This window comes from Triticum aestivum, chromosome 5A, assembly GCF_018294505.1.
Source record: "Triticum aestivum cultivar Chinese Spring chromosome 5A, IWGSC CS RefSeq v2.1, whole genome shotgun sequence".
NCBI lineage: Eukaryota > Viridiplantae > Streptophyta > Magnoliopsida > Poales > Poaceae > Triticum > Triticum aestivum.
Genome location: NC_057806.1, coordinates 683,145,795 through 683,173,017, shown reverse-complemented (window position 1 = coordinate 683,173,017; position 27,223 = coordinate 683,145,795). Strand labels below are relative to the sequence as shown.

The 27,223-nt window shown below is 47.4% G+C and overlaps 1 protein-coding gene across 1 annotated transcript; it reads right to left on the bottom strand.

The window, feature by feature from the left end:
• Positions 1-575: 575 nt before the first annotated feature.
• Positions 576-3,489, bottom strand: LOC123105980 (subtilisin-like protease 4). The gene has a single exon (XM_044528170.1). The coding sequence runs from the start codon at positions 3,090-3,092 to the stop codon at positions 822-824; it is 2,271 nt and encodes a 756-aa protein (XP_044384105.1). The 5' UTR covers positions 3,093-3,489; the 3' UTR covers positions 576-821.
• Positions 3,490-27,223: the final 23,734 nt, after the last annotated feature.

Here is a 27,223-nt window from a genome sequence, read left to right as displayed (position 1 = left end):
CGGTGATCTGAATGCACATGTTCCTCATTGATAATGGCTGCTTTTGGGAATTTATTTGACCATTCCACATTACATACAACCCTATCAAGTCCTTCCCTAACCTCCCCTATCCTCCATGTGAACCAGTCGCCAATATTTCCCAAATCTTGTAAACCACATTCTTCCAAACAATTCCGAAACTCTTGCATCATTGCATTTGGTCTTGGGTTACCTCCATCCTTTTCATGAGGGTACAAAATTTTGTTGGAATCTCCAATAACAACCCAAGGGTAAGAAGCACGAGAATGTAAAGTGCGAAGATCTGTCCAAGATGTCTTTCATTCTGTCTGTTCATTCCTGAAAAAGAATATATATAGAGATCTGAAGAAAGAAATGAGATGTGCTGCTTCGACCAATCTCCTGCCAATGTGCAAGTGCAATGGAACAGTCAGATGATGCCACTGGTCCCATGGACCAACCAGAGTATGCTCTGTTTTTGTCTGAAGAAGAGAAACGCTCTGTTTTTCCGTTCTGAAGAGAGAATTGAAATGCTCTGCTTTCGATCGATAGATCTCTTGCCAGTGTGCAATGGAACAGTCATCAGATATTGCTACATTTCACGGGTTAATAATAAATTCCATTATTTGCACTATACACCCACCGCCATGGCAAACGTCGCAGCCGAGCTTGCTGCGCCGTCGCAATGGCGGCGGCGCTCGACGAAGTACGCACGCGCCTAATTAATCGACCGCGCCACCCTATACAACGCAATGCTCTTACCCTCTGTCACGCACGCCTACGAGCAACGCCGAGAGCCGAACCCCTCCCTACCGACCCAACGCCTACGCGACCACCTTGGCCGGCGGCACCACGATGGGGCTCCGCACCACGTGCTCCGGGGAGACCCACTTGAGGTTCCCCTCGGCGCCGGCGACGGCCGGCTGCTTCCCGGCCCACCGCACCGTCACCGTGAAGCTCTGCCTCTCGTTCACCTTGGAGAAGCGCAGCATCGGCGGGCGCACCGTGACCGACACCTCCTTGGGCATGTCCACCACGGCCGTGTACACCGAGCCGGCCTTGCCCACGTTCTTCACGGTGCGGCGGACGGTGATCGGCTGCGACAGCAGCTTCACCACCAGCGACGGGTAGTTGAGCTCCGCCTCCGTGATGGGCTTCAGCTTGGCGCAGTCCACGCGGCGGTGCACGATCTCCTTCACGCCGTCGTCGCCGTAGCCCAGCCCGCACAGGTACGGGATGTAGTCGTTGGGCGAGAGGTCGTAGACCAGGCCCGGGTCCACGGCGCGCGACGGGTTCACGTACCCGGCGCCCATGGTGAAGAAGCTCGCCCGGCGGTACTGCTCGTCCTTCACCGGCACGCCGGCGTGGTCCGCGGGGTCCGAGGACGTCATGAGCGCCGACTTGATGGCCGCCGGGGACCAGCTCGGGTGCAGGCTCTTGATGACGGCGGCGATGCCGCTCAGGTGCGGGGTGGACATGGACGTGCCGGACTCCATGAAAAAGGCCAGGCTCACGTCGTCGATGAACTCCGGATGCATCTCGCTCGGCGCCCACGCGGCGAGGATGTTCATCCCCGGCCCGCTGATGTCCGGCTTCAGGATGCCGGGGCTGGCCTTGCTCGGCCCGCGGGAGGAGAAGAAGGCCACCGTCGGGGCAGGGGAGATGCCCAGCACCGTCCCCTTGAACGTGATGCTCGCCGTGGGGCTGGGCGTCGACTTGAAGTAGGCGGTGATCTTCGAGCCGGCGGCGTTGCTGACGTGCGACGCCGGCAGCACGTGCGCGTTGGCGAAGGTGGTATACCCCTCCTCCGGCTTGTTCATGAGGATCATGCCGGCGCCGCTGTACGCCTTCACGGTCTGCCCCTGCTCGACGTGCTCCTTGAAGCCCCGGCTCTCGCAGAGCACCACCTTGCCGCTCACCGAGTCGGGGAGGGAGCTGCAGCCGCGGGCGTCCGGGTCGCCGCTGGCGCCGGGGAACACGAGCGGGAGCGGGCGCCCGGCGGAGTTGTTATGGGGCTGGAACAGGGACTCGCCGTCGAACTCCTGGCCGTTGCCGAGCTTCACCGTGGTGCGTATCGCCCGATCCGTGGTGCCGGCCGCGACAGTGAGCATCCAGGGCGCGCAGTTGGAGACGCTCCCGGCGGCCGGCCCGGCATTGCCGGCGGCGGCGCTGACGAAGATGCCACGCTCAATGGCCTTGTACGTGGCGACGGCGACGAGGTCGTAGTTGAACTGCGCGCCGTCGGAGACGTCGATGGACATGGAGATCACGTCCACCCCATCCTTGACGGCGGCGTCAAGCCCGGCGATGACGTCCATGATGGAGCACCGGCTGCGCGAGCACACCTTGTAAATGGCCAGGTGCGCGTGCGGCGCCATGCCGGACGCCGTGCCGTGCGCATTGCCACGGACATCGGCGTTCTCCACGAAATTTCCCGCGGCTGTGCTGGCCGTGTGGGTGCCGTGGCCGGCGTCGTCGACGGGCGGGGCCGTGTCGTTGACGGCGGCGCTGCCGAACGCGCGCGCGCCGATGACCTTGTTGTTGCAACCCCCCGCGCCGGCAATGGCCTTGAACTCGCACGCGCCCGTCCACTTCTTGGGCGGCGGCGGCATCCCGGCGTCCCCAAAGGACGGGTGACTGGGCAGGATGCCGGTGTCGACGAGCCCAATCACCACGCCGCGGCCAAACCCAGAGCGGCTCCAGAAGCCGTCGTTGCCGGTCTGCAGGCCGAGAAACCCCGGCGAGTGGGTGGTGGCCAGCGGGAGGAACACCTCGGGGTAGAGCCTGATGCAGCCCGCCCGGCCCCGCAGCGCCTCGGCCTCGGCGTCGCTGAGCCGCGCGGCGAACCCGGTGAGCACGTGGCTGTAGGAGTAGATGATCCTGGGCCCGGCGTCCGCCCCGCCGTCGCCGGCAGAGCTGGGCGCGGCCTCCGGCAGGAAGGAACGGTGCCAGTCCTCGACCGGGAGAGCGGCGCTCCCCTCGTCGTCCCTGGGCTCGAGATGCACCACGTAGTTCTTCCGCTGCTCCTGCCCGTGGCACGCGCCGAGCAGCTGCGCCAGGAGGAGGAGGACGGGCACGGCCACGAGGCTCCTCATGGCACGCACGCGAGGGAGCCGGACAGACGGCGTGCCGAGGTACCGTCGGAGGTGGAGGTGATTTTGATTTGGGTGGGCGGCAGCTGGGGGATGGAGAGTGAAGTGGAGTGGGCGTGGCCGTGTCGTGGCGAGAGCGGGGGGGCTGCCGGGGTTTATGTAGGCGCGGCACTTGGCAGTGGGTGTGGGCCGTGCGTCAGTGATGGGCGGCACCGGACGGACGGGCGCTGGCGGTGAGCTGGAGGGCACAGTCGGAGGGAGGCTCGGCCTGATTTTGAATTTGCGCCGCCGCTGATTTTGAATCCCCGCGGCCGGGCTTCACTGGCGTCACGCCGCCCGCGCGGACGCTCCGGCGGTGTACGAGAGTTTGCTTGGGCCGGCGGTGAGGTCATGGGTTTTTGTTTGGCCACGCGCGGGGTTCATTACTTCATTTTGCGTGTCTGACGATGGAGGCTGCCTGGGGCGACACTTCACGTAACTGCGGCAGTTAAGGCACCGGAGCGCAGGAGGAGTAACTTTGGTGCCCAGACTTGGCGCACGCTACGGAACCGACTGACGTGCGCCCGACGGATGCATTCATGGTGTTTATTTACTCCTGCTGCCGTAGGCGCCATGCGCTAGGAGAGCACGGTAAATCCAACTCGAAACAGTAATAAAAGAGCCGCTGAGCCCACGAGCCCGGTAGTAGTACGTCCAGCGTTGCTCGAGCAGTGCAGGAGATTCAGTTTTTGTAGCTGCAGACAAGCTTCCCTAGGAGTACTACTTTCCGCGTGGCTTCTTGCCCAAGAATTTGTAACACGAGGTTGCGATCACAGCGTTTGGCCGGATGTATATGGTTAACGGAACGCTGTGCTTCCAGCTCAAAAGGAAAAAAAATGCCATTCGAACGGGATGCATGCCGGAGGCCAAGCGATGAGCCTAACATCACAAAGATTTCCTGTTTCTTACTAGCATCAGCAGTCGTGGCACACACACTCTCAGCGTCGCCACGTCGATCGTGCCATCAGCTGGACGCCGGAGGCATCACCTCGTTTCGTGGCATCATCAGCAGCACACGTGGCATGCTCTGTGATCTTTAGCGCTAAGCATCGCCACGTCGGTCGATCGTGCCCACAGCTGGACGCCGGGCCGGACGGTAGCGGTCCGCGTCGTATTCCATTCCGTCCCAGGCAGCGCGTGCGGTCGTGAGGGGCCTCTGGTCGACCCGACTCAGACTCGACTTGATCGGTGGTCTCCCCGGCCGATGGCGATCGGTGCGGCGCGGGCCCCGGCTGTCGGGGACGGTTTCCGGCTAATGATATGATATCCAGCGTGGGGGCCCTGATGCAGTATTTTAGAGTGGTGCTAGTGCCGGGTCAATCATTCTCTTCTTCTTTTTTTTGAGCTGGGGTCAATCATTCTTTGACTCGACTCCGCGGTGGGCCGCTTTGGAATTGGAACAACAGATGGCCCAAGTCTGAACGGGACGGAACCGGTCTCGGCCTCGACGAGACTAATCTCTCTCTCTCTCTCTCTCTGCTTGTCGCTTTTGCACCAGAAGATGCTCTCTCTCTGCTTGTCGCTTCTGCACCAGAAGATGGGGGCATAGAAAAACGGGTGCTCTCTACTACGTACGTACTCCCTTCGTTTCTTTTTAATCTGTATATATGAGATTTGGTCAAAATTCAAACTTTATCAATTTTGACTAAGCTTATAGAAAAATATATAAAGATTCATAATATGAAATCAATATTGTTAGATACATCATGAAACTAACTTTGATACCATATAACTTTAGTATTGCAAATGTTGATGTTTTTTGCGACAAAGTTGATCAAACTTTATAAAATTTGACTTTGATCAAATCTTATATGAAGACTAAAAAAGAAACGGAGAAAGTACTCACATCATGGATGCTCATAAGCGAAGGAGTGAGAGAATATATATTTATCGGACGTCGAGTCCCGCTCTGCCTTGTTCGATTCTAGCAGCTGTACTGTTGCGAATTATTCGACGGTGGGCCCGCTCCAACATGTCTACGTGGAGGAACAGAGTTCCAGACGTCCTCGCCGCGGCAGGACCGAAACAGCACGGGCCGAGAGAGCCCAAGTGGGGTTCTAGCTTCGGGCGAAGAACTCAAGTGGTCACCAGATACGTATGGTAGTATGTGGGTTAACCGAAGAAGAAACTTTTTTTTTGAAGCTAACCGAAGAAGAAACTGCTCACCACGTTTTATTTTTGGGCACAAGGCAGGGTTTCTTCGGTGCTCCAGCCACGCATGCATGGCAAACGAAATCTAGCAAGGCCGGCCAACAATGTCATCTGCGCTGGCAATCCAAATCTAACAAGGCCAACCAATCATGGAAACCTTTCGTCTGCTACGAACCACCGCTACCTCAAATGTGCATGAGCGTGAGCATGATGGATCTGCATGTTCTCTGCCCGTTAAACCGGAGCACGTACCTACCCAAACCGGTCGCTACCATTTTCTTCGTACGCGTCTATGGGAATGATTGTAATTTCTGTTTTCATGGAATAAAGCTCCCTCATTAATGGGCGTATATTTTCGTGGAATAAAGCTCCCTGATTATCCGCCGAAAAAAGGAAGAAATAGAAAAGCATCATATTCCACAATGGCGGAGGACTAAGGGTGGACAACGAAGTGGAGTATCGCGAGATCGCCAGTCAAGACAGTGACTTTTTTTCCTTGTCGTCACAAGTCACTGGATTCGTTGGATCAACATGTGTGGAGGCCTCTCGATGGAGCACATTGAGCAATTCTGCGGCCTTTGGAAGAGGCTTGTCGCGGTTCACCTTCAGGACAATCTTGCCGCTGATATCACGTGGAACCTCACTACCGATGGAATTTATTCCTCGGCCTCGGCCTACACGGCTCAATTCAAGTGTTCTATCGTTTCCAACATGACCAAGGTGGTCTGAAGGAATTGGGCTCAAGTGCAAGTTCTTTGTCTGGCTCATTATCAAGGATAGAATTTGACCGCCGGCCAATTGTGAAGGACAAGTTGGACATGTATGTACGTTGACAAGTTGGACATGTATGTAGGTTGACAAGTTGGACATGTATGTAGGTTGCCTAAGGGCATCAACAGTGTATAGAGGCTGGGCTGCCTCTATGTTGGGTCCCACCTTCAGCCTCTAAGGAGAGCTAACAATCACGCAATGTGTAGCATCGGTTGTTGACTCTAAGGGTTGGACCCACAACAGAATAAACAAGGAATTTGTTGGAAGTCTGGATTGATTAGTTTTTGGTGGGGGTAATGCTCCATACACGGACAGATAGGGCCATATGTGTTGTTTAATCCTTGGAGGCAGCCTCCAAGGCAAGCGTCGATGCCAAGCTCAAAAAATATAGAGGCGAGGTCTGCAGTGTTTGGAGGCGGTCTCCAAGCCTTTAGAGGCAGCTATAGAGGCTGGAAAACACAACACTGTGGATGCTCTAATGTGATGGTCAAGGCTATTAAGGCCGAGGCAAAAACTGGGTTATCGCACGGGTAAAGCATTTGGTTCTATAATGTCGCGAGAATAGGCATTTGTTTTTTCATTTGTGTGAGGAGCAATGACCCTCTTGAGACCTGGTTACTTCCCCTTCTTCCAATGAGATGAGGCAAAGCTTTTGCCTCAGTGTCAATTTGAATAAATCCCGTGCTACTTTCTCCAAGATTTTCTTTTGAAAGAAATCACTTCCCCTAGATCTGCATCAACTAGAAAATGCACACGGCCTATTAACTTAAGATTACCAGGTTTTTTTAATCTTGATGGGTGTATTTTTTTAAAAGGATCATGGTATTATTATTTTTATCGAAAACACCATATATCCGTCGTTAGAATTTTAGGCATGGCAAATGTGACGATTTCATGGCAATTTATATTGCGGTAATGATGGCAAATTGGTTTGTAAGCACAACAATTTTCTGACAAAAAATAAATAATGAGGCGGATTTGTCGTGCTTACCAACTAAACTTGCGATTCTCTGGGAACATATTTGGCCATGAGAAACATTCGACTACCACGGTAAAAAAATCTGGCACTAGATTTATAGTGGAATACTTTTTTCCCGTGGGGCGGGGCGGGGATGGGATTTCTCTATGATTTTATATTTTTTTCAAAGGTCAGAATATGTTACAGAATGAACTGTACACAAAGAACCGAAGGTGACTACGACGTCAAACTGTTTTATTTATGTCGACTACTCCAAGGCGACGCGTGCACGCCTGGGAATGTTGGGCTCCCAGACCATTCGTTCGTTCACAGCAAGTCCAAATCCAACGCCAGCCAATCATTGAAAGCCTTCATCCATCACGTACTCAAATGTGCATGCATGATGATGGGTCTCCATGTTCCCTGCCGATTAAAACCGGAGCACGCGCCTACCCGCACCGATGGCCGCCGGGTGCCGTTTTCTTCGTACGCGTATGTGGAAAATGATGGGACGCACCGGCGCACGAAAATGCGGGGGACGGCCGGCCTCTTTTCTCCGGCCGGTGGCCGCGCGCCGCCGCCCCACTCGCTCAGTTCCCTTCCCCCAACGGAGCACGTCCCTCGCCGCAACCCGCGTACAATGGTACAGAGCGCGCGCGCGCGCACCTCCTCGGCGCACTACCGCCCATCGGCCGGAATCCTCGGTGCACTGCTCCATGCCGCTTGCTCGATCAGACCACCACTACGCACTGCGTTTGAAAACAGCGCCGTCCCATGCGACGAAGGAGAGCCACCAAGGGGCCATGCTGCATGGCCTCTCCGTGGTTTCCCGAGGCAATGTGCGAGCCAGCGAGAGCCAGGGCTGGGCATTCGGTTTATATGGTTAATACGGTTCGGTTTATTCGGTGTTTTATAATTTCGGTTTTGAAGAAATGGAAACCGAATTAATCACACAATATTTAGAAACCGAACCATACTAACCATAATATATCGGTTCGGTTTATTCGGTTAACCGAAAAACCAAAATACATGCACTCATCAGTATATATCACAAGAGCTAGCAACCTTAACATCAGTCAGTGCTTTATTCGGTCAAGCAAACTAGTGAACATAACTAAGTGTAAAATCACATGGGGCGTTACATGTATTATGTACGGAAGAATATGTGTGATGCGTGTAAACTAAGCAACTCATGCATTAATTGATACACTAATTGCTAGTATTCCATAAGCAAGCGCCGGGCATGCATACATACTCCTACGCGATATTGCATGGATAGAAATCTTAATAAGTTTTCAAACAAAAAAAGAAATCTTAATAAGTACTTGCTAGAAGGATACGGCCATTGACTATGTTGCATGCAAACAATAGTAAAATAATCTAAACAAATTTAGTTAGCCATGCTAGTATGGCGTTACATAGGAGTACTAGTTAGATTGTGAGATTAGAAACTCATCTAGGGGCTGGCCTGACGTCTGCCACAACCAACAAGTATTTGTCAGAGGACGCGCCCCCGCTGAACTTTCGAAAACAAGGTATTGCATGGGGTATCGTACATATCGGTTTTTTCGGTGTATTCGGTTTTTGGGCACTGGAAACCGAACAAAAACCAAACACCGAACAACCTTAAAATTTCCCACCGAACAAAAAACCGAATCACCGAACTAATAGATAAATCGGTTAATATGGTTCGGTTCGGTTTGGTTTTTCGGTTTTCGGTTTAAAAGTGCCCACCCCTAGCGAGAGCAATGAAAAATCACAAAACTGGCCCTTTGACCAAAGTTCAGCATAAAATGGCCCTAACCGCATGACGCCCGCACCCGGGGCGCCATGCTAGATAACATAACGCCTTGGTCAACGGCGTCGTGCGCGTCGGCGCTGACTGCCACGTCAGCCTGGCGTTGGGCCCATGACGCCTCGGCCCAGGGCGCTATGGGTTGTACCACGATGCCTCGCCCCGGGGCGCCATACCCCTTCACTACATCGCCGCCCGAGCCCCGCTGATTTCTGTTCTTTCTTTCTCTCCTCTCTCTGTTCTTTCCCCACCCATGGCGCCCCTCAAATCGCCCCTCCCTCTCCTCACTGAAGAGCTGCGGATCTGAGCCGAAGATCGGTGGATCCTGTTGCCCTTCGAATCCTCAAGATATTCTTCCCACTTTCCCCTCTTTCTACTGGTTGAAATCTCTCCATTTGATTGATTTGGATGAAACCCTAGTTCATTCTTTTGTTGAAATGAATAGTGGATTTTGGTGTGATAATGTAGGGATTAGTATGATTTAGGATATGTATGGCTTACAATATGTATGATATAGGATTATTATGAAAGTGCTATGAATTTGGTTAGGATATGTACGCACGTATATATGGTGTATGGAAGAATTAGTGCAAATATATGGTGTATTATGTTCTAGAAAATTATATGGACATATATGGTGTATGGAAGAAGAATTAGTGTAGAAATTTTGCACATGTATGTATGTTTTTGCACTAGTGCGGATATTTGCAAATGACAACGGGGCTTACCATATACATTTGTAATTTGCTGGATGGCTTCTCTTATCCATCCATGGTATGATCAATTGCATCGTGCACGGTTCATGGCAGATGAAGGAAGGGTTTTTGATCAGCTTCACCTAAGGTCCGGTTCGGTTCATGACAAGATGAAATTTGACGAGTGATACACGGAGTATATCCGGAAGACCGGGCTTCTCCCTTTCATCTCACTCGTGTCTCGTTCGATGCCGAAGATGAACCCTTGTGCGATCACGGCACTCGTTGACCGATGGCGCCCTGAGACACATACTTTTCACTTCTATGCTGGGGAGATGACTGTCACTTTGAGGATGTTTCTCTGATCACTGGACTTCCCATCAAAGGAGAGCCTATTTGTTTTAGCACAGATTTGGATGGATGGTGTGAGATTATGGTTGGACTCATATGGAGGGAGCCAGGAGTACAGGGGAAGTCCGCCGGTGCAAGTTATCATTGGATTGTTGAACACTTTGGGGAATGCCCGGCTGATGCGGACGATGAAACAGTGCAGTAGTATACCAGGGCATACTTGTGGTATGTAGTCAGCCGGACTCTTGTCTCTGACGGCACTGGCGTGAACGCTTCCTTTATGTGGCTTAAGTTGTTTGCTGGGTGGGAGCATCGACTCAGTTGGGGTACGGCGGCGTTGGCTTGTTTGTATCGTCAGGTAAGTAGTTTTGCTTATAATATTGTTCTCCACCGACACCAAAGCAAACGCCAATGGAACCAACTTGTCACCATCGTCATTAGCCACGGGGATCAACAATGTGCCCTTGAACTGGCCGGTGAGAAATGTGCCATTCACGGACATAACTGGCCTACAATGCTTGAAGGCCCTAATGCATGGCTCAAAAGTCCAGAATGCACGTCCAAATATACGAACGTTTGCATCGTTGTATATCCTTGTTCTCACGCCATCTGGCTCCACCATACAGTACATGCCAGGATTTTCTGCCGTCATCGCTTTCGACACCATCACGAGGCGGTTGTATGATTCTTCCCAACCACCATACAATATCTCAAAGGCAGCTTGCTTGGCCTTCCATGCCTTCCCATACTTCACCTCGTACCCAAAAACCTCCTTCACCATCTCCATCAAAGCCCGAATGGGATATGTCGGGAGTATCTTTATGGAGGCTGAAAATCGATATGCAATGAATTTGGAGCTCAATTGACGGTGATCATCCTTTACATTAGCATAATCAATATCCTTGCCACTACATCGATGGTGAAACACGGAACTTGTAATCTTCCATTGTGGCCCACCTTTGACACATCTTGCACGGATAACGCACTTTCGAGTTTGACTTCTCCCCAATGAATGGCCGATGAAACTTAACTGCGTAGTCCTTGGCCCATATTTGAAGTTATGTCAAGCTTTCAAAGATTGTTCCTTCACTAATACCATACACACATGCTTTGGTATCTCGCTTTGAAGTTAACCTTGGTGCAAGAATTTTACTTGTGCCACCATCAACAATCGCCTTATCGGCTAGGCTTAGATTACGAAACAATGATGTCTTGTGACTACGGCCTATTACCTTCTTCAAAGCATTGGCTTCTTTAGCCGTCAAACCATCCTCATCTATTTCTTCATCCGGGCCTTCATCCTCCGAGTCCCACGCATAGGACCTATTGTATGGAATCTCATGGTCCATGTCCTCTTCCATGCAATTTGCCTCAACATCACCAGCATAATCGTCATGAAGATAAGCCTCCGATTCATCACCCTCAAACTCACCACCATCCATGTGCAAGTCTTCATTATCAACTTGGTCATTCCCGTCGGGGCTCAAACATTGGGTCATTGGAGGTTGGCTCATTGTTGTGTCATGCACATCCGGAATGACATGTGTTGAATCTCGAACCGGATTTCTAACAGCATATGAAGATGCACACTGATTCAAATCAATGTGCAACCGAGCACGAACAACCTTTGTGGCAAATAACTCAAATGATTTATCTTGTGAGGCCAACACACTCTCTCTATATGCTTCCCAATGAAACTCGGAATCAAGAGGCATTATCTTCCAAGGAATATGTTGCCCATACCCAACATTATACCTTCCGATTAAGTCTACTCCATCGCTTTCTTCCATCCAATTCAACCTTCTTCGAAGCTCAACCAAAACCTCCTCAAGGTAGGACTTGTGGAAAACACCATCACTACCGGCTTCTTCTTTAGGTCACCATACTCCACGTCTCCCTTCTCAAAGGAGACAAAGTCCACATGATGCACATTGACGATCCTCACCATCTAGAATCATAAACACCAAAATGCATCAACAAAAATAGCAAAATTGGATGACCTAGGGTTTCCCCAAATCCCCACAATGTGGAGATTTCAACCAACAAAAAGGAGAGGAATGATGGAGAATACCTTGAGTGGTCGAAGGGAAGGATAAATCACCGATTTGGAGCTCCGATTCACGAAATTTTGTGGGCATTAGGTAGGGGCTTGAGTGGGGCGGCCGGGGTGGAGAAGGGGAAAATGAGGGTTTGTGGAGGGGAAAACATGGGAGACTCTGTTTTGTGGACGTAAGGGGCATGGCGGCATGACCATCAGCATGGCGCCTTGGCCTGGGGCGCCATGGTGCCATGCCCTGCCAACGTGGCAAGTCACCGCTGACCGACGCGTTATGTTATCTAGCATGGCGTCTCGGATGCGGGCGTCTTGTATGTAGGGTCATTTTATGAAATATTTTTAAAATAGGGTTATTTTGTGCTGAACTTTGGCCAAATGATCAGTTTTGTGATTTTTCACGCGAGAGCACACGGGCGGCACTGGGACGCATGGAGGCGGCCCCGGCTGAATAAACAAGGTGACGGAGCACGGTCCCGGCCATGGAAATCACCTGGCCGAGTAAACAAATCGAGGGAACATGGCAGGGCGGTCCGGCCAACACGTAGCGGTCGGCCATGGCGCACGGGTCCCGGCCTTCACCGGCTCTGCCGCCGTGTCTGGTTGGTACTACGAAAGGCATCACCATCTTTATTTTATCAATATTTGCTCGCTTTGATCCTGAATTCCTGATGACGGATCAAGTCACACAGATACTTGCGGCGCAGCAGCTGGGCTGGCCTGGCCGCCTGGCCTGACCCCGACCCTCTGAATCAGACTGAGGCGATTGCTCTGCTTGTGCTTGGAATATCTATAATAAATCAGGCGCCGGAGCCTACACATGCTATTACTCTAACCAACAATCAGCAATCAACGCTGCTAATGATACAGATGGGACGGAGGAATAGCTTGTTAACTCGTCTGTGCCGGAGCTAATCATCGGTCTTTACATACAGTACCATATTTTGTCGTCCATCAACATCAACTTCAACCAGTGGTGCGTGTGTGTGGCCATGCATGCATGCCCGGGCCGGCGGATAGGGCAGCGGGTAGCCCGGTCCAAGCCTGCCTGACAGACAGATGCCCTAATACAGACGTAAAGATGTAGCTGCGTCGCTGGCCAGGTTTAATTAATCATCATCATGCAAAACCTAAAGCTGCCTGTAGTAGCTAGGCAGAGCGGCGAGTGGAGCTTAACGTACACCGCGTCTGCCTGCCTCCGCCCAACCTAACCTAAAGCTCAAAAGGGTTAGACCGCTAGATAATTAGCCTAGCTGCTCCCGTACTGCCTTGCTTGATAATTAGCACTGATTGCAGTTAGGTCTAGAAGTGGTAGTAGATATGCATGCATTATGAGAGATCATACACCTAGCTAGATATATACTTGTAGCAGTATCTCTAGTCCCATCGCCTCAAAAGACTCCTGCCTACGCTCCACAAAGTGGGCTGAATTCTTTTCTTCCTCAAAAGATAAGGCAGAGTGTGGACTGGTGAAATTCGTTCCAATGATGAGCCGAAATTCTGTGTAATGGTATACATGGTGGACGCCAATTATTGGGCCCGGTCGGAGGATAGCATTGGCATCAATATAGGGTTATCCCATGCGTGTGCTCTCCGAATATCTTTCCGGCCGGATGTTCTTGATAACCGGGACATCCAACGACTGAAGAAACCCGGACTGTGTGTACTAAAAGTTGGCGTGGGTGCCAACCTTAATCCATGCTCGGCGGATCGTCGTGTGTGCAAGAACCAAGTAAGACGACTGACGACGAGTCATGCATGCATGCATGCAGCTAGCTATTCGGTCGAACTTTGGCATCACGTATCGTTTTCAGATGAGCTCGAGCCAATGCATGCATGCGGTGTCGTCACCCGTCAAGTGCACATACGTAACAGCTTGCGATATTTCATTCCACGGTGGTGATTCGACGCGTGCCGAACTGCCGACACGGCGACAAGGACCGTGCACCGAACCGACCCGATGATGATACCCGTCGCCATTGCAGCAGCCATGCAAATCATCATATGGAATAATGGGAATCAATCATTTGGAGCGAGCAAGCGGGCAGCTATCGCTGTAGCTAGCCAGCCAGCTAGCGGACGAACGTTGAACGGCGCGCTGTATTCCCCGGCGGCACGTAGTACGGTAGCATGTACTAGCCGGCTAGCTTGCACGGCGGCACGTCACGCCACACGACGCGACCAAGACGACGGCCGGCCCTGTCGCCACGGCGGCACGCGCGCGCGCGCGCACGGGCTGTGTTTTCACGTACGTTTATCCCACGCCGCATGCATGCATGCACGCACGCACGGCGCAGGCAGGCAGAGGTGACGAGAGGGTGGATGCAGCTGCGCGCGGGCACGCACGCACGCGGGCAGGGACGGACACGGCGCGTCGTGATCGGCGTTAATGGCGCCGAGCTGTCCAGGCCGGACATGCCCGGAGGAGACGGAGCCAGGTATCATTTCGTTCGCTGACGCGGAGCAGTTGAGTTCACTGGACATGGTCGACGGACGAACGCCACGCGCGCCCACGCCGCTGATGATTTTGGTGGACCGCCGAGTCCGGGCCCGTGCACTTCCGTCTTCCGCAGCCCTGTCTGCGCGAGAGCGAGCTGCTTGTCGCTTTGCACGAGCAGTCGTGTGAGTGCGTGCGTCGTCTGCAGTTTCGCTCGCTCGCATGCCCGGCCCATCTCGCCGTGGAGCAGGCGCCGGGCACTGGCAGGGACGCGGTGGAGAACGACGGCGAATCCACCACCCCGCTGCAGCCTGCAGCCCCACTCCGGCCGGCTCCCGTGCCGGGCAGAGCGCCCATTGCTCGAATGGGTCACGGCCTCGCGGGCAGGGTACGGGGGAATACAACAAGGCTGCCATACTCTTGGCAACATTTGCTCGCTCTGCTAAGCCCGCGCGCGCGCAGAGGGATCGCCGTCGCCGTCGCGCTCTGCTTTCCGAGCCGAGAACAGTGCGTGTGGCCGTGGAGCCAGACCAGAAATTTTGAAATGTGCTGCGTCGGAGTGCTGCTGCTTGGACGTCTGATGGTAGACTGACGAGTGAGCTGAAACTTGAAACCTGTCCGTCTCACTCATCTCATGATGCAGATTAAAGCCTGCTGCCGCTGGTGACGCCTGACGAGTGATGGGTGACGTCCTGTGCCGCATGGAAAGCCGTGAGCACATTCAGCTTTTGGGGAATGGAACGGAATGGAAACGCTCAAGAGCTCGAGCAGGGCGCTTTCCTGTCCGATTGCCGTCGGGCAGGCCATGCCGCCATGGCCAGGCAGAGACGGCGGCCACTCATGATCGCGTCCATGATCCATGGACACAGCTTTCACCGAAGTTCGTGCTGGGTGGCCGGTCGATGCGCAAAGAGAGACAGGGGTCGCCCTCGACGGCGACATAAAAATTAAGATGCCATTCGATGCCACGTTTTCCACAGGGGTTGAGTAACTCGGTCTGCCTGGCGGTAGTGCCGAACGGGCGAAAGTAATCCATGCAACATAGAGTAATTCTCAAATGTTTATTACGTATTTGATTGTCAATAAACGCAACCCGTATGAGTTCCCTGTTGGCTGTATTGTGCATTTGGGTCTCTTTAGAGAACTAGACAGTTGCCTATGCGTTGCAATGACGACAGCCAGTTATTTAACTAAACGTAGAACTCCGTAATGTGATTGTGTAAATAAATGGCCAACATATTCTGCCAGTGATTTTATTGCCTAAATATATTTTAGGGTTTTAGTTTATAATTATTTATTTGCTTATGAAAGAAGGCAAATGTTTATTTGACAAGTCAATGAAAAGTGGGATGATTAAGGTAGTTTTCAAGAAATGATGTTCGGGAAAAAGAAAGAAAGGTTGGATGAAGCACTTTGCAGGGCATACTATATAGTAGAGATAGAGATGTTGGCTATATTGTGTGACCATCAAACCAGGAGTAGGGCCAAGATTTAAGCAGATCCTATTCCCTGTGTACCACGAACGATAGAGATCAAATGCGCACCCTGGGAAGGCAACACACGAGCGCCTAAGCTATAGGGCTGTCCCATTCGGATTTCCTCCACAGCGGTTTTGGGAAGGTTCTATAATCTCCTCCTTAACCGGGTTTTCTTTCATCTTCTTTTTATTCCCTGGACATTCTTTTTCAAATTTGCGAACATTTCTCTTCATCAAATTAAAAAAAAGTTCATAAATTTCAAAAAAAAACATGAAATTCTAAAAATGTTCATCTAATTCAAAAAATATTCATCAAAGTTTTTTTTAAAAAAAATCTTCAAATTAATTTTTTATTGAAATCAAAATTTGGTCATCAAGTACTCAAAAGTCTCGTCAATTTTTTTAAAAAATCATAATATATTGAAAAGTTCATGAATTCAAGAAAATAATCAACCAATTCAAAAAACATTCACCAAATTAAAAAATACAGCAATATTAAAGATAATTTTTTTAATCGTGGGCAATTTTTAGAATCCAAAAATTTATGTAAACATAATATTTTTTCAAACTCGGGATTCGTGAACGTTTTTTGAAAGCAAAATAAATAAATAAAAAAGCAACAAAAACACGCACAGCCCGCCCTGCATATTGGCCGGCCCAATTTTTGGAATTTACTTGCTCTGTTTCAAGTGATTTGGGTTGTTACAAGTGAATATATACTTTAAAGAGGGAATATACTTTATTCCTTGGTATTACTACGCCAGCCCAGAGTAGAAAATTCCAGGCAGGCCTCGTCAGAGGCAGAAAACTTCTCTTATGCACAAACTTTGCTACACCGAACACATTTCTTTCGAGGCAAAAAGTTTCAGCCTCACGTGTCAAGGTGAGGTGTTACTTTTTCCTCTCGTCTTTTTTTTTAGAAAAGGTGTAATTTTTCCTATGCATAAGGCTTAGGACACAAACCAAACTGACTCTGAGCACATCAGATTGTTTGGTTTGTTCTCGATAGCAGTTAAGGATGTCATATCATCCATGCATACCCATACGTTGGTCGAACGTACTCCCTCTCTTCCTAAAATAAGTCTTTGTAAATTTTTTAATATAAACTACATACAGAGTAAAGTGATTGAATCTATACTTTAAAATATGTCTATATTTATCTGTATCTAGTCCATATTCAAATCTTAGCAAGATTTATATTTAGAAACAGAGAAAGTATATTGAAAGAATGTTCATTGTATACAAAAATGTTTAGTGTGTATCTACTATTCCTATATAAAAGGAAGAGAGGGGCAGATCCAAACAACCAGACCCGTCTATCTACAAAATCTGAGGGGCCTTAACCCTTCCGTGTTTAACGCATTATTAAGCAACTAATAATACATCGATTGCTGACTCTGCTGCCGTTCGAAAAGAAAAGAAAAAACTGCCAACAACGCACGCACGCACGCCCGCCCGCCCCCGCACGACCTCTCGCCCCTCCTCATCCTCCCATGTGACGCCACAGCACGGGCGGGGACGCCGTTCGCCGATGCTCGAGCGCCCAGGCCGTTCGCCGCCCAAGTGGTCCGCCGCACCGCCTCCCCCCATCCTCCCGCGTCGTCGCCGCCCGCCGTTCTCTCCTCGCGTGTCTCCTGCCGCTTGCCCCACATCGTGGTGCACCATGGGTGCCAGCCAGATCGAGCACGGGCTCTGCCTTCGTCGGCGGCGGCGGGGTTCCTCTCCTCCGCCGAGCAGCAGCGGCGGTGTGGGACGCAGCGGGATCGGCCTGCCAGAGGGTCCTCTCCTCCGTCGAGCAGCGGCGTCCGCCCGGGACACAGCAAGCTCGGCGTGGCGATGGATTTCTCTGGCGGGTCATTCGAAACCGCCGATGTGCCGACGACTCCTCACCTATGTTCCTCAATCTGTAGCCGCGAGACACTGAAAGAGCCATGGTTCTCTCTGTACATAAAGAAATCTTCTCAATTTCATGCTTCGAGGACGCGAGGATGTGAATCAACATAGTGCAGATGCCAATAACATGCAAAGATGCCAAGGTTAGTGCAATTGTGGAGGTATTGTTTTATTCTGAAGTGCCATATTATTGTTTCAGCATTTGACCATGTGAGAGGGATTCACAATACATTATATCTGCAAGCAGTTGCTACAAGAACCTTAGCTTGATTCAGAAACGTATATTGTATCTTGTATGAGGTCCTGGATTAGGACTATCGGATCTTCTCGAACACTTGCACGACCTCCTGCAGCTTTTAGTGATGTCCTATGATAGGGATATATCAAAATCAAATGGTTCATCAACGTATGTTGTATGGGGTCCTGGATTAGGACTATTGGATCTTCTCGAACACTTGCACGACATCTGATTGTTGTTGGCGCATGTTAACTGCACCGATCCGAGGCAAGCTGCAGTAGGTTGGGCCTGTAGGAATTGTTCCCGAGTTTGATATATCCCTATCATAGGACATCACTAAAAGCTCCACTTTTATATATCCATATCATTGTTGTGTATAACGTTTGTTCATGCTTACTTTATGTGGAATGAAAATTACAATACAATCCTTGTCAAGTCTCTGTGGTGATGTGAATCAGGCTGTCACAGCTAAATCTCATTCCGGTAGTGATCTGCTGTCATTAACACATGTGCCGTACATCAAAGGATGTGAGATTGGGAGATGTTGTCAAAGAGTATGCCCAACAGCCATGGGTTTGCATTCGTTGCTAGAGCCATGGATGACCCTGCAGCTTTTGATTTGACACAACGAGTTGCCAAAGTTCACGCTTCAGGGTTTCAGAATATGTGCTATTCACTAATTCCTAACTTTCTCTTATCAGGAAAGCCCTTCTGGAGGTTAGTGAGGAACTTACTAAAGGCACCATGGAATATATTGTTGTCGAGGAAGTAAATGTTACTTATGGACGAGTTAACGGAATGCCATTCTAATTTTTACGACATGAATATGTACTATGTTTCCTAGATGTTCACTTCATAGCCTTTTCGTTGTAGGGGCATTTTTATTGCCTAATTTGCTCCATAATTGAGTTGGGAAAAATAGATAACTTCAGAATGTCATCCAGTGAATTATGGAGAGTTATTTAGATTCAGAATTGGTTTTCTGGATCTGCTCGTATGGGGAGTTATTTAGAAAAGTTCAGAATTGTTCCTTATTTAATCGTTAAGTACTCTCTGCTGAGGATTTGTGTCTATAAGTATTATTGCGCCATGTGATCGGGTTCCTTTTTTTATCAGAAACATTTCCACAACTTTATTTTTTCAAAGTAAATGTCGGAGATTAGAGTCCAATTACTGAACCCAAGGAAAAGTTTCATTACTATATTTGTATGTGAGCTCTGAGACAGACAGATGCACTGCTGTCGATAAATGTGAGTTGTGAGGTAAGATTGGTGATTTTTTGGCTTTTGACCTTCTTGAGAGTACCTTCCTGATGTTTTTTTTTACTGTGTTACGAGTAAAAGGTTCAGAGGAGTTTTGTCAAATGCCACAACATGCTTATCATCTCATAGGCTGGTTCCTTCCCACCATTGCACTTGTCCCGACTTCTTATATAGAAGATGATTTGGAAGTCCGAGATAGAATATCAATTACTGTAATGCAGATTACATATTAAGCAACTTCTGAAAGCAAGGACCAAGAGAAATGTGGTCAGCTCTGTAAGAGTAAAGTGATGTAAAAGTCTCTTTGATTCAAGGAATTTTTCATACAATTTTCTTTCCTCACGAAGTTTGAGGGCATCTGCTTAGAAAACACATATTGATGCTCTTTGACATCTATTTTAAACGCACCTTCTGTAAGTCGATACACCATTCTATACATTTCACTTGTTGTACTTCAAGATTCATCTGCACTATTGTATGTATATTTTATTATTAATTTATTATCTTTTCACGAATTATCTTGTAAATTTTACAACAGATGATGGCAGAGTCAACGATGATCAGTGCATCTCAGATTGTAATAGACCTTGATCATGTAGTGACTTAATTTCTTGGCCACTTAAGAGTAAGACTAAAAATTTTGCGTGATACGAATCATGAAAATATTGTCGCACCAACACACGTGCTCAATTAGTGGATATAATAATCGATAGATAGATTCTTGGTCCTTACCTGAACTAGCTTGGAAAATAAATTTGCAATAGGTGATGTAACCCCCTACATAATCTAGCTTGCACTTACTATTATACTATTATTAAGAGGGCTTGCATATATGATGTCAAAAAAAAGAGGGCTCACATATATGTTCTCTGTTTAACAAGGAGATAAACTGGAATAAATACTAGGTATATGATATCTATTGTAAATTATATTTCTTACTTAATACTCCCTCCATTCCCTTATACATGGCCACAAACTCATATTACAGGTACCGAGATAAAACTTATTGACTTCATTGCAAGTCAACTTTTCTTTTTGTTAACCAGGACCATTAATACACCACAAGCATGCAACGAATGAATGGGAAAGAAGTGGCCGAGTGTCATTATGACTACATGCATGTAAGTATTAAAAAGTTGGTAGTACGAGAAAATATCATTAATTTTTGCCTCGATTACTGTTGGTGGCCTTGTATTGATGCAAAATGTATTTTTGATAATGGTCTTGTATAAGGGAATGGTGATTACTAGTTTTAAAAAGATCATTTTATGTTAAAAATGTTTATCATAGAAAATAAAAAGAAGAAGACATTAAAAAACAAAATAAATATAAAAACCCAAAAAAAACATGAAAAGAAAAGGAAAAGGTAAAAGTAAAATGGAACATGAAAAAACCCCGATGGAAATCTAACTAATGTAAAGAAACAAAATAAGAAAACACACAAAAAACGAGAAGAGCGATGCCCGTGTAATGGGCCAGCCAAGTTCATCCGGGTCTATGTGTTTGCGCCTATTTGAAGTGCTAAATAAGCGAATATCCTATTTGTCGCTCAAGGTACCAAATAGTTCCCTATTAGTACAAAAAGACAACTCGATCGCTCCTTCTTCCTTAACCGACCCGCTCATGGGAACATTCTGGAATGTTCCTTTACTAGATTATTCCTTTTTTGCTTTTATCTGCTCGTTCATTGGTTTTGTTTTTCTGTTTTTCCTTTTGCATGTATTTATCATTTTCCTGTTCTATAAATTCCAGAACATTTTAATTTTTGTGAACTTTATTAAATTGATGAACCTTTTCAAAATTTGTGATTGATTTTTTCAGATTCATGACTTTTTCCTAAATTCATGAAATTTTTGAAATTCGTGAACTTCTTAATATCCACATTTTTTTGAATTCACAAATAATTTTTCAAATTCTCAAGGAAATTCTAAATACGTGAACCTTTTCAAATCCGTGACTCTTTTGTTCAAAAAATTCATTGGACGCTGAATTAATTGGTTAGTTCCATATAAAGTTTCAAAAACTTTGGAAAAATGATGGATAATGGGCGTCACACATACGAAAATTATAGATATGTTAGGACATACCAGCATCCCAAGCTTAATACATGCTCCTCCTCATGCAACTATAACAATTTTAAACTGTCGCAATGCATATAAAAGAAGTCCCACGTATTATTTGATACTCAAATGCATAAAGTAATATCACAATTGCCAAAAGTTTGGACATAATTTCAATATTCATAGGGAACATAGTGATGACGTTTATAACAAATAATTTTTAACATGACAGACACTTTTAGGCCAACGAGACACAATCACTTGTTGCTTTTATGGAATATTTCAATCAATCAACTCGACATAGAGTAGAATCTAAGTGCAACTCTAGGTTCCATGCCCTAATCAATGGCTGGAGAAGATAATGTAGGGGTAGGGAGTTTGGCTCTTGGGTGCTAGTGCACCCGAATTGCAAAAAAATAAAGTAATTTGAAAAATGGTCGAAAAATCTTGAAATTTTTGGCAACAAACTTGATAAAGCGTTACACTCATGTAATATTTTTGTGGCAAAAGTGATTTTAGTGGTATTTTCCAGGTCAAATTCAAAATCAACGCTATATTAGAGGTACTATTCATTCTATATTGACATGGACAAAAAAATTGTTCTCGGATTTTTTACGGTAGTTTTTCATTGTCAACTTTTATTATGAGTACACCAATGTGTCAAGTTTCTTCGAAAAAATTTGATTTTTTTTACTTTTTACTCAATTGCTAATTTTCCCCCTCGAATTCATTTATAGGTTCATCTACAGCCATGTGTATCCTGTATTTTCCTTGAAAGAGGTAAAAAATAAAGATAGTTGTGCATCAATGGAGCTGATCATTAGGTAAAGAGGAAGACCATATAATTGATATTATTGTAAGGAGGGGGACAAACCATGCAACTATGATGTACACAGAGCTTTATATGTATGGAAGCTCTCCCATGGACTAGGGGTGATCCATCCAACTTAATTGCCCATGAGGACCTATAACTCATTTGAGGAGACTATAAGCCAAGTTCAATTATGTGAGGTCCCCACCAGTATGTAAAAAAGTAAAACTTGTGAACTCACAACTACCAAATACATGAAGTTGTGCTACTTTTAATCACTTTTTTTTGCTTCCGATGGATAGTGCTACTTTGACGCACTTACCAAAAATTTCTACTTTCAAATGCATGGTGCTGCTTTGAAGCACTACTCGTGTGCACTCTAAAAGTGAAATGGTTTTGCTACTTCTCTCTCTTCCTCTCTCTCTCACAGTTTTGTTGGTGCCTCTTTGGCACATCCTTTTTTAATATACTCTAATGTTAGAAGGAACACCTTACAATAATAATGAGTACATCTTTCCCAACTTCATCACAATGCTAACATATGTCTTGCTATGAAGATGAAAAAGAAACTCTATATGAATGCCTCTAGCAGTGTACTAGGATATGCAATGATCTAACGCAACATATATATGAAAAGAATGAAGACTGGCTTAGCCAAAATATCATGCTAGTTATAAATGATCATACAAAGCATACTACAATTAAAACTCGTCTTCTAGTTATGTAATGTAAAAGATGGTAGTGCATAGAAAATTTACTCAAAATGGCTCTGAAAATGTCATAATAGGTAGGTGTGGTGGGCTTTTTAGGAGACGTGAGGCTTATGTGCAGGATGATCGGAGCAAGTCCTCATGGAGTTAGATGTACTGGCGACGTATGCACCATGTCTCAATGTGAGAGTGGGCAATGCTCAGTACTGAATAGGCTACCAATAAGTATTATATGAAAGCAAAAACTACAGAACTTGCATTAATTATAAAGACACAAAAAACAATTGTATCATGAAATAATATGGAAAAGTAAAACAAGCTTATTAACCAGTGGAGGAAGGCTCGTAGGTTAAAACCCATTGCGCACGCATCAACGTGCTGGTCTACAATGGTTGCAATGAAAGCAAGGCTATGCTAATCTAGTCATCAACTAGACTCCCCAACTTTTGTTTATTATGTGAAAGAATGGAAATGGTTTGATTAATGAATACACTATATATCTCATATCCAGATAGTAGGAGCTACTATGTAATGCCAATTATTAGTGTCAAGAATGTCTCATAACTATTGCCAAGTATTCAATATTATTGAGTCAATCTCTAGATTGATGTTCTTATCAAGTTCTGATTATCCAAAGCATGCAAGCCTAAAAGTTCAGAACCATCCCACTAGTAGAAAAAGGGTCTTCTGTCCCGGTTCGTAAGGGTCTTTTGTCCCGGTTTTTGAACCGGGACTAAAGGGCCGTTACTAATGCCCTGGCCGTTTAGTCCCGGTTCAAACAGGAACCGGGACAGATGGGCCTCCACGTGGCCGGTGTGCCGAGCCCAGGCAGGAGGGCCTTTGGTCCCGGTTGGTGGCACCAACCGGGACCAATAGGCATCCACGCGTCAGCATTTCAGGGGCTAAGGTTTTTGTTTTTTTGCCTTTGGTCCCGGTTGGTGGCACCAACCGGGACCAACAGGCATCCACGCGTCAGCATTTCAGGGGCTGAGGTTTTTGTTTTTTTTGAAGGGGGAGGGGGTTAGGGGTTTTGGGAGGTTAATTTAGGTGTTTCATATATTGTGTTAGCTTACTATATACGTATAGAGAGGACTAGACACGCTAGCTAGCTAGTAAGCAAACGAAGGAAACAGAAGATCGTCATGAACATATATGCATACAGAGAGAAGTGATATCGACCACCTCTCCTTCTCCGAGAGATTGGTCGAACAACAAGTTCTCGTATATCTATCCGACACTACCGGCTACATATACACAATAATTATCTCTTACAATATAATCTCTTAATTATATACGAACACAGGATCCACATAGTATTCTCCGTCTTCAGCGATCACGTGGTCAAGGAAGAATGCCGCCAATTCCTCTTGAATTGCTCGCATACGAGCTGGTGCTAGGAGTTCATCCCGCATCCGAAAGATCTAATTTGAAGAAGGGGGTCAATACATACATATATATATATGAATAAATGAAACTCAACACAAATGATGGTAATAAAATAAAATTGTGAATATTATTGCTTACGCACTTCATATTGTTCGTCAGAGTACCCTCGTTCACAGGTCGTGTGGCGGATGGACTCACAAACGTAGTATCCACAGTAATCATTCCCTTGTTCCTGCCACAACCACTTTACAAGAAATAGAGGTCAATCAAACTGATAAGCAAGCATGCCAAATAGTATTGATGAAACTAGCGCTTGAATCACTAGGAGATGCGCGAAACATGTTACTATAGTACTTACTTTCGGGTGTCTAAATTGCAGCTTCTTCGGCAGTCCCGGAGCTTTTTTGGTGAATTTTCTCCAAACCCTGCCAGACAAAGAAAACAATTACTTGATATCAGGAAATGAACAAAGTTGCTGATATGGTGGATAATGATCAATTTAACTTACTTCTCGAGCATTTGAGTCATGTCCGCATAGTCCTGAGGATCTTTTCGTCTCGAGTCTAAGACGGTTACTAGTCCCTGCTCAAGCTTAATCTCTAGGAGAATATAGTGGAACCTGTGCACTCATGCATAACTCATCAATTACATTACTACTATAACCTGGACTAATAAGGGAAAGCGAATATGCACAAGACAATAACACTCACTTGAAGTTGTAAGGAAAGAGTATTATATCTTTGTTTTCATTTATTACCAACGATCGTAGCAAGTTGGCCTCGGTATCGTTGGCACGATATTTAACCTCAGTTGCATCTATGAGATTTGTGTTAATGAACCCAATATCACCGATTTGTCTTCTCTTCAATTCGGCGATCTTCAATCTGCATAATATAGTGAGGATAATTATAAATACATGCAATGAAAGAGCTGACCTATATAGAGAGACTTAATGACAGAAGTAGTACTACTTACAGACAATAGCAAGTGACCGTTGCTTTATCGAGGGCCTTTTGATTGAAAAACTGGAAGAACTCCTCAAATGGAACATTCAACAGTTTCATTCCAAGGAGGTCATGCTCCTCTCTAACTCTCAGCGTCAAAGTATTCCTCCCCCAGACTCTCTGCAGGTTTTCACGTACCAATCATGGAATCTTCGCATCATCGTTGTTAGAGCTCTTTCATCTTTCATGAGAGGCTTCCCGTACTCGTATTTGTGTTCCTCCACCTCCAAGAACTCATAATGTACAACGTCGGGCAGGTAATCTCCAAGATTGTTATAATCGGGCACCATCCTCGGATCATTAGTAGGCACCTTGAGCGGGGGGCACGATTGGTTCGCTTGTTCGCCGAGCTGGGGAATTTTTTTCCCAGCTCGTCGTTCTTTTAACCTTTGATCACTGACAGTACTTCCCGACCGCTCCGCTTCGACAAATGACTTTTCAATAATGCGCTCATAGTTTCCTTTTGGCGGAGACTTTGCTGGTTTTTTCAGGGAAGCCAGAGTGCGCTTCGCTTTCACCGGATCTACCTTCTCCTCCGGAGGTGGATGTTTCTTTGCTTTCACTCCTTCAAAGAAGTTCCTCACTTCTTCTCGAGCGATCTCGGTGTTCTCCTCCGGGGTCCTCTCGTATGGTAACTTCTCTGGAGTCTTCAAAGAAGGACCGAATCTGTATTGCCTCCCACCTCTGCCTGTACTGCTAGACACCGGCAGAGCAGACAGAGCGGCTGCGGTTGTCTTCTTTCCTTGCTTACGAGGAGGAGGAGAAGGACTACGATGCGCCGGAGCGGCGGCGGGTCTCTTCCGCCCTTGCTGACGAGGTGGAGAAGGAGGAGGCTGGCTGCTCAGGCGCGCCGGCGCAGGCGGAGAAGGAGGCGGAGTGTCACCACGCGCCGGAGAAGGAGGCCGAGTGTAACGCCCTCGATGCGGCTATATCTCCCACGTGTCGAAGCATGACTTAGAGGCATAACCGCATTGAAAGCAGTGTCGCAAGTGAGGCAATCTTCACACAACCCATGTAATACATAAGGGAAAGAGTTACATAGCTGGCTTACAATCGCCACTTCACACAATACATGATTAAAGCATTACAATCATCTAGATACAATCAAGGTCCGACTACGGAACCAAAATAAAAGAAGACTACCCCAAATGCTACACAGATCCCCGGTCGTCCCAACTGGGCTCCACTACTGATCAACTAAAAAACGGAAACAACATAACGAACACGGTCTTCATCAAGCTCCTCCTTGAGCTCGGTTGCGTCACCTGCACGTTATCGTCGGCACCTGCAAACTGCTTTTTGGAAGTATCTGTGAGTCATGGGGACTCAACAATCTCACACCCTTGCGATCAAGACTATTTAAGCTTATGGGTAAGGCAAAGGTATGATGTGGAGCTGCAGCAAGCGACTAGCTTATATGGTGGCTAACATACGCAAAAGAGAGCGAGAGGAGAAGGCAAAAGCGCGGTCGAACAACTATGATCAAGAAGTGATCCTAGAACAACCTACGTCAAGCATTACTCCAACACCGTGTTCACTTCCCGAACTCCGCCGGGAAGAGACCATCATGGTTACACACGCGGTTGATGCATTTTAATTAAGATCAACTTCGGGTTTTCTACAACCGGACATTAACAAATTCCCATCTGCCCATAACCGCGGGCACGGCTTTCGAAAGTTCAAATACCTGCAGGGGAGTCCCAACTTAGCCCATCACAAGCTCTCACGGTCAACGAAGGATATTCCTTCTCCCAAGACATTCCGATCAGACTCGGCATCCAGGTTACAAGACATCTCGACAATGGTAAACAAGTCCAGCAACACCGCCCGAATGTGCCGACAAATCCCGATAGGAGCTGCACATATCTCGTTCTCAGGGCACACTCAGATTGTCCAAACTTCCGGTAGGCCAGCCCAGAGTTGCCCCTGGTGGCCACCGGCAGCTGACAGGTTGGACCAACACTCGGAGGAGCACTGGCCCGGGGGGGTTAAAATAAAGATGACCCTTGAGTCTGCAGAACCCAAGGGAAAGAAGAGGCTAGG